The following is a 6,929-nucleotide window of genomic DNA, read 5'->3' on the forward strand; positions in this document are numbered from 1 at the left end:
TGTGTAAGACGAACTTGGCACCTCTTTGTTAGGAGTGATTACTTTGGGTCGGTTAAAATACATTGCTGCTCTAATGTGCAAGGGGGAGAAAAAAATTCTCTGAACAGTGCATTGAGACTGCTGTGAAGGTCACAGCAGACTGCAGATCCATGCACTGGGCCTTCCTGTATGAGAGTGCACAGCATGACCTCCCAGAGGCCTGACGAGAGGCAGAAGCTGATCATGCCCTGTGAGCAGCTGCTGGCCCCTGTCCTGCAGAGTTCCTTATGGTGGCAACTCTGTGGGGTACTAATGGGTTTCTTTATCTTGATGCAGATCCGCACCATTGCCATTATTGCCGAGGGCATTCCAGAGGCACTGACACGCAAGCTGATCAAGACAGCTGATAAAAAAGGAGTCACTATCATTGGGCCTGCAACTGTAAGAACTGATGACCTTCTCCTCTTCTCCATCTGTCTTAATCTTCAGATCGGCTTTCTCTGAAGGATAAAGTATATCCTACAATCCATTTTGTCTTTAGTCATATAAAGTCCATGATAGTTTCTCATTTTAAGGTCGCCTTACTGTCTTCCATTGTTTGTAGAAACACTGACAAGACTGTCTTACAGAAATGTTCCTAAGTTTCATGTATATTTTAAAGGGCTTTCTCTAATTTTCTTGTAGGTTGGTGGGATCAAACCAGGTTGCTTTAAAATAGGCAACACAGGAGGCATGCTGGATAATATCTTAGCATCAAAACTGTACCGCCCTGGCAGTGTGGCTTATGTTTCACGGTCTGGAGGAATGTCCAATGAGCTCAACAACATCATTTCCCGAACCACTGATGGGGTCTATGAAGGGGTGGCCATTGGAGGAGACAGGTAGGAGTCTGCATCTTCAACAAAGACACTGGGGGTTTTTTAAGTCAGTCAACAGAAGAGTTGTTAGTAACTTGGAGGAAGAAGGGCAGGTTAGCTGTTAATTTTTCTTCTTTCAGAAAAGTTTATGAAACAAATTCAACTTCTACCATTTTCCCTGTATTCTACCCAGATATCCTGGTTCAACTTTTATGGATCATGTCTTGCGTTATGAGGATACTCCAGGAGTGAAAATGATTGTAGTACTTGGAGAGGTGAGTGAGACCAGTTCACTCCTATCTGAGAAATACCCAAGTGTTTTGTTTTGGGAGCATCTGACCTGGCTGCAAAGATGCTAAATAACAGCTAAGAGATAAGTGGCAGCTATTCATATTGTTCTTGAATGTCTGAATTTTTATTTCATGCTTCTTTAATCAAAAGAAATTTAGTGTAATCCACAGACAAGCACAGTCTCCCCTACTTTAAAAAAAAGCAACCACCAAATAAGGAGGCTTTGTTCTGAGCCTTCAGCTGCTACTCAATGAAAAAGGAGAATAAAAATCCAAGTAACGCTTCCATGTGCATCTCGCAACTGGTTTCTACAAAGTGCAAAGTTTTGAACCAGCTCAGCTCTTTCTTTCTGCAGATTGGAGGCACAGAAGAGTATAAGATCTGCAGGGGTATTAAAGAAGGTCGTATCACCAAGCCAGTGGTGTGCTGGTGTATTGGTACTTGTGCCACCATGTTCTCTTCAGAGGTATGTGCAAAAATGGGGGCAAATGCATGAAATAAATACATATCCATGACAGGAAGAAAAAAGCCAACTTTTCTCACTGTGCCTAAACCTTCTGGAATTGCCAGTAGCAACTTAACATTCATAATTTAATAAATATAAATGATAAAAGCTTTTACTGCGTCAGCAGTCTGCCACTGGAGATTTCCAAGGGATTTTGCATACTTGTAAAGGGAGCCCAAAGATCCCAGGGAATGCAACAGATTCTAATAGCCACCTGCTTCTGGAGTGGGAATGGGAAAGATGCACATTAAGCAGCTCTAGAGAGGGGGGGAATTTAGGCAGAATGTCAATGGAGCAACCTGGAGTGACTCCAGATCAGAAAATGCCCTGCATATTGCAGTACTGACTGCAGTTGCAACCAAGGGTTCTGTTAGCCCAAATAAGAAGGCAGATGTGCAGTCACTGGTATTCCTCTGTCACCAGTTTCCTAGTCAGTTCTCTGTTCTGTTTTACTCTCTGCAGGTAAACAACTTGTATTCCTTACTGCTCTCTTCTCGTTTGTAGGTGCAGTTTGGCCATGCAGGAGCTTGTGCCAACCAGGCTTCTGAAACTGCTGTTGCAAAGAATCAAGCCTTGAAGGAAGCTGGTGTGTTTGTTCCCCGGAGTTTCGATGAGCTGGGAGAGGTCATTCAGTAAGTCACACTAACAGGGCACCTTCAGCAGGGGACAAAACCTGTTACGGCCCTGATTCTAGCCTGATAAAGGAATATATTCCCGCTTAAGGAAAGCGACTTCTATTCATTCTGGGTTTTTAAGGTCTAGATTAAGACTACCTCACTTGTATCTCTTAAAAGGACTTAAATTAATAAATGGATTATCTCCCTAGGTCTGTCTACCAGGATCTTGTGGCCAAGAGAGTGATTGAACCAGCGGAGGAAGTGCCTCCTCCAACTGTGCCAATGGATTACTCCTGGGCAAGGGTGAGCTGTGCTGTTTTACCTGCTTTTTGGTTCCTTAGAAACCAGACAGGATGTTTGCTGTGATTCTGGATGCTGATGGTGATAGTGGTGTTGCCTTGGGGTTTTATCTTGCACTTGTGTTATCTGTAAGCTCATTTGGCTACGCTGGTTCTAGGCTGTGGAAGCCGCTCTGAGGGCAAGCTTAAGGCATTGCTATTTGACCACTCTGCCTCCTGCTGCCCCTTGCTTCTAATATGGAATGTTAAAAATCCCATCTTTATGCTGCCATTTCAGGAGCTGGGTCTGATCCGCAAACCAGCTTCCTTTATGACAAGCATCTGTGATGAGAGAGGTCAGGAACTGATTTACGCTGGGATGCCAATCACTGAGGTCTTCAAAGAAGAGATGGGAATTGGAGGGGTTCTGGGCCTGCTCTGGTTTCAAAGGAGGTGAGGCAGCTTTTTGTGAAAGCCCCCAAATTCTTTGGCTTGAAGTTTTGCTTGTTTATTAATAGACTTTTAAGCACAAAAGTAACTCCAGGATTCCTTTGTGAACGTAGATTCATTGGAAGTGCCACCTCTATTATCCCCTCCTCTGAGACCACATCAGCATTTCAAGGCCTTGTACAGTATCTTTTAATCTTGGGATTAAGTTTTCCGCAAGTTTTGTGGTGCATTGAGGAAATTTTCTCTATTCTAGGCCTGCTTCATGCTCTCCAACTACTTGTTTATTATAACAGTCACCTCGACTCTGGAGAGATCGGGGAGTTTACAAACATTTGCTAACCAGTCTACAGGGAACCTTCTGAATGGCAGAAGCTTGCTGCCTTCATCTGATCCCGCTTTCATTAGAGGCACTCTGGGCACTGGCTGGAATCCCTGGCTCAGCAGAACAGGATGAACAGAACTGTAGCATAGCCTTGTGGCTCTCCTCAAGGGGACTCACTTGCTGATCAGTCAGCTGAATGTGTGCAAACTCAGCCTACAAAACTGACCCTCAGCTAAACAGCTCCTGTGGAAACTGAATAAAAATCTGATCTCTGAGAAAGACATTAGGATGCAGTGATGGGTATTGTGACCCTACAGCTCCCTTTCTCTCTTCTACTTCTTTCAAGCATACGCCTAAAACAAAAGTCACTGTCCATTGTCACTGAGTAACAAGCATCTTGTTACTCAGTTTTCTTTACAATAAATGACTTCAGTCTCTTCCTTGCTCAGGTTACCAAAGTATGCCTGCCAGTTCATTGAGATGTGTTTGATGGTAACAGCAGATCATGGGCCTGCTGTATCTGGAGCCCACAACACCATTGTCTGTGCAAGAGCTGGAAAAGATCTTGTCTCCAGTCTCACTTCAGGCCTTCTTACTATTGTAAGTACTTAATCCCCAGAAGATTTAGCTTTGTGACTCATTACTCTGTCCAGGTTTTATTACTGTTAATTTAAGATTTAGATTGGCTGCAGAGCCATTGTGTCTGTTCACTCACACTTTGACTTTCTGTTGAATTCAACTCCAATAGCTCGATGCTCTAGGTTTATAACCTAGTCCACTTTTCTAGTAAGTAAGACTATGTTGATGTCTCTTGAGTCTAGAAATATTTTTGTAGAGGCCAAACTGCTGTCAGCATTGTCCCTATATGGTTGCCTAGTCTCTTCCAACACTTAACAAGTAAAAATGTGAATAAAACAGACTTTAGATTGCATTTCCCCCCACACTCTGTCTCTAGTGGAGATGTATTGGCTACATATTGGCACTTGTGTTTGAGTTAAAGATAGATGCTTTATCTTAGGTGCCTGCCTTTAATTTCATGAATGCCACATTGACAGGCAGGGTAGATGGAGAAGATAATCTTGTGCTTGTTTTGTACCTTAACTGTGGAGTCCTTTGCTATAATTCCCTTTGTGTATTGCACCCAGGGTGACCGGTTTGGTGGAGCACTGGATGCTGCAGCTAAAATGTTCAGCAAAGCCTTTGACAGTGGGATTATCCCTATGGAGTTTGTGAATAAGATGAAGAAAGAAGGAAAACTGATCATGGGCATTGGACACAGGGTCAAATCGGTAAGAAAACTGCATTAGTACAAACTGGAGGTTTGTTTGGTTTTTTAAGAGGGGTGGGGGAGAGAAAAAAAACGAAGGAAAGAAAATTAGCAACTTTCAGAGGCAGCTATTGACCAAATTCTCAGGACTTATAAATCCTAAACCTACAAATAGTAAAGCTTATGGCAAGCACCTGTGTAAGAGGCAATGTCAGTGACTGTAATGTGTTCTTAACTTGCAGATAAATAACCCAGACATGAGAGTTCAGATTCTTAAAGACTACGTGAAGCAGCATTTCCCTGCCACCCCACTGTTGGACTATGCACTTGAAGTAGAAAAAATTACAACTTCTAAGGTGAAACGCGCTAGTATTTATCTCCTCTTGAGCATTTTTACTGATGGACAAGTGACATGGGGTTAATACTGTATTTTAACTGCAGTGCTTCACAAATTGTTGCTAGGGTTTTGTTTTTCCATGGTAGACTTTGGGCCAAGCGCAACTACGGATGGTAAGGCTGAAGACATTTGTTGGACACTGGGAAAATGCTGAACCAACCAAAACCCGTTCTCTGTGTTGTCCACAGTATATCTGGAACTGCTGTATTCTTGAAATCTGAGGCAGAGCTAGCACATACGATGGGCTGTGGCAGATAATTTCTGTGGTTTGAACCAAATGCAGGCCCATTGTTTGGGGCTGTTTTTCCATCATTTGCATTAAGCATGGCTCTTGCTCACCCTGCTGAACAGCCTTTTCTATTGCTAGGCTTGTGTGCCCACAACTAATAGGCAACCCTCAAATTACCCTTGAGGATGGAAGTTGCCAGTGAACATCATTTGCCACCGTTAACATCTTTATTGGGGTGTGTTTTCATTTCCCGCAGAAACCAAATCTCATCCTGAATGTAGATGGCTTTATTGGAGTTGCCTTTGTTGACGTACTCAGGAATTGTGGCTCTTTCACACGGTAAGTAGGTAGTGGGCTGTTTCTCTTAGGTCATGGTCCTATAAAAATGATGGGAGCCATACTGCCAGCTCATGTGGGGCCAGGATTTCAGAAGGACATTGTGAAGGAAATGTGGCCTGGACTTGGGGGAAGGAAGCTTTCACATGAATTCAGTGTTGCTGCTGGCACTAGAGCAGACTTGTAGCCTTTCCAAGATCGATTCCCTAAATAGATCACTATGAGGAACTATTTAATTTCTTTTCTCTTGCAGGGAAGAAGCAGATGAATATATTGACATAGGAGCTCTTAATGGCATCTTTGTACTAGGCAGGAGTATGGGATTCATTGGTAAGTTTTCCGTCTTTCTGCCCCTTCCCTCCTACTAGGGGATGCCCTGCCACCATGAACGTGAGACGTGAACCTCTCAGTTCTAAAATGCTAGTTGTAGCAATATAGAAATTAAAGTTTTTTCAAGGCAAAGCAAGACTAGGAGGAGGAGCAGACATTTTGTAACATAAACCACTTTTGTTTTAGGACACTACCTGGATCAGAAGAGATTGAAGCAAGGTCTGTACCGTCACCCGTGGGATGACATATCCTATGTTTTACCAGAGCACATGACTATGTGAGAACCTGTAGTATTGCCTCAGAATGTCACTTCAAGAAGACAGAAGCCTGCACAGAGGACAGCCACAAATGGGACTTTGATGTATAAAGGCCATTGGTACATAGACATTGAGCTGCCTGGTCAAACCGTGCAAAGCAACTGTTTTATAAGAATAGAAACTTACTCTAATAAAAAACAAAACTTGTGATGTTCCATGTTACCTGCTGTATTTAATACTGTCTCTCACCTTTTTATTTTTTCTACTCGTTTAATTTTGTTCCCAGAAAAGACTCTAAGGGTTTTGCTCCTAGGCGCAGTCTTGCTGAACTTGTGGAAGATGCATTAGTCTGGTAACAAGCTGTAACTTTTCCCAATAGAGGGGAAAGTACCCATCATTCCCATAAGCCATGACTTGGGCTTTTTTTATTGTTTTTCAATTTGTTTACTGTGTTCTCATCTTCAGTCTGATTGTATCCTGAATAGTGGGACCACTGCTGATGTATAACCAATGTTACTCAAACTCTGGTGTAGTAATTTAAGGTGTAAAGTTGTAACATACTGCTGTTAAAACTGTGAAACTACATGTATTCCAGTGTCTGTATTTATGCAAACAACTTCTCATTTACTGTTAGATTGCTGGTATGTGGAATGTCACTCATGTTATCTGCAGATGCAAAAATACTCTCGGTAATAACTTCAGCGTCCTACTTGTCTCTGTATTGTAACCTAACTCAAATAAACAATACACTACCAATTTTTCTTTTTCCACTTAACCTGTCATGTTGAGATGAAATTTAGCAAATTAGAGAAGG

General features: G+C 42.5%; 1 protein-coding gene across 3 annotated transcripts in view; it reads left to right on the forward strand.

Moving 5' to 3' along the window:
- Positions 1–6,873, forward strand: part of ACLY (ATP citrate lyase) — a 33,726-nt gene extending 26,853 nt beyond the window's left edge. For all 3 annotated transcript variants that reach the window (XM_072886021.1, XM_072886020.1, XM_072886022.1), the window contains 13 exons: positions 316–420; positions 664–860; positions 1,030–1,111; positions 1,483–1,593; positions 2,137–2,264; positions 2,459–2,552; positions 2,826–2,980; positions 3,749–3,899; positions 4,445–4,588; positions 4,809–4,922; positions 5,449–5,531; positions 5,782–5,858; positions 6,045–6,873. In XM_072886021.1, coding sequence (XP_072742122.1) covers positions 316–420; positions 664–860; positions 1,030–1,111; positions 1,483–1,593; positions 2,137–2,264; positions 2,459–2,552; positions 2,826–2,980; positions 3,749–3,899; positions 4,445–4,588; positions 4,809–4,922; positions 5,449–5,531; positions 5,782–5,858; positions 6,045–6,139 — 1,536 coding nt within the window. In that variant the 3' untranslated portion in view covers positions 6,140–6,873. The remainder of the gene's footprint in view (positions 1–315; positions 421–663; positions 861–1,029; positions 1,112–1,482; positions 1,594–2,136; positions 2,265–2,458; positions 2,553–2,825; positions 2,981–3,748; positions 3,900–4,444; positions 4,589–4,808; positions 4,923–5,448; positions 5,532–5,781; positions 5,859–6,044) is intronic.
- Positions 6,874–6,929: the final 56 nt, after the last annotated feature.

The sequence above is a fragment of the Ciconia boyciana genome, chromosome 22 (assembly GCF_034638445.1).
Source record: "Ciconia boyciana chromosome 22, ASM3463844v1, whole genome shotgun sequence".
Lineage (NCBI taxonomy): Eukaryota > Metazoa > Chordata > Aves > Ciconiiformes > Ciconiidae > Ciconia > Ciconia boyciana.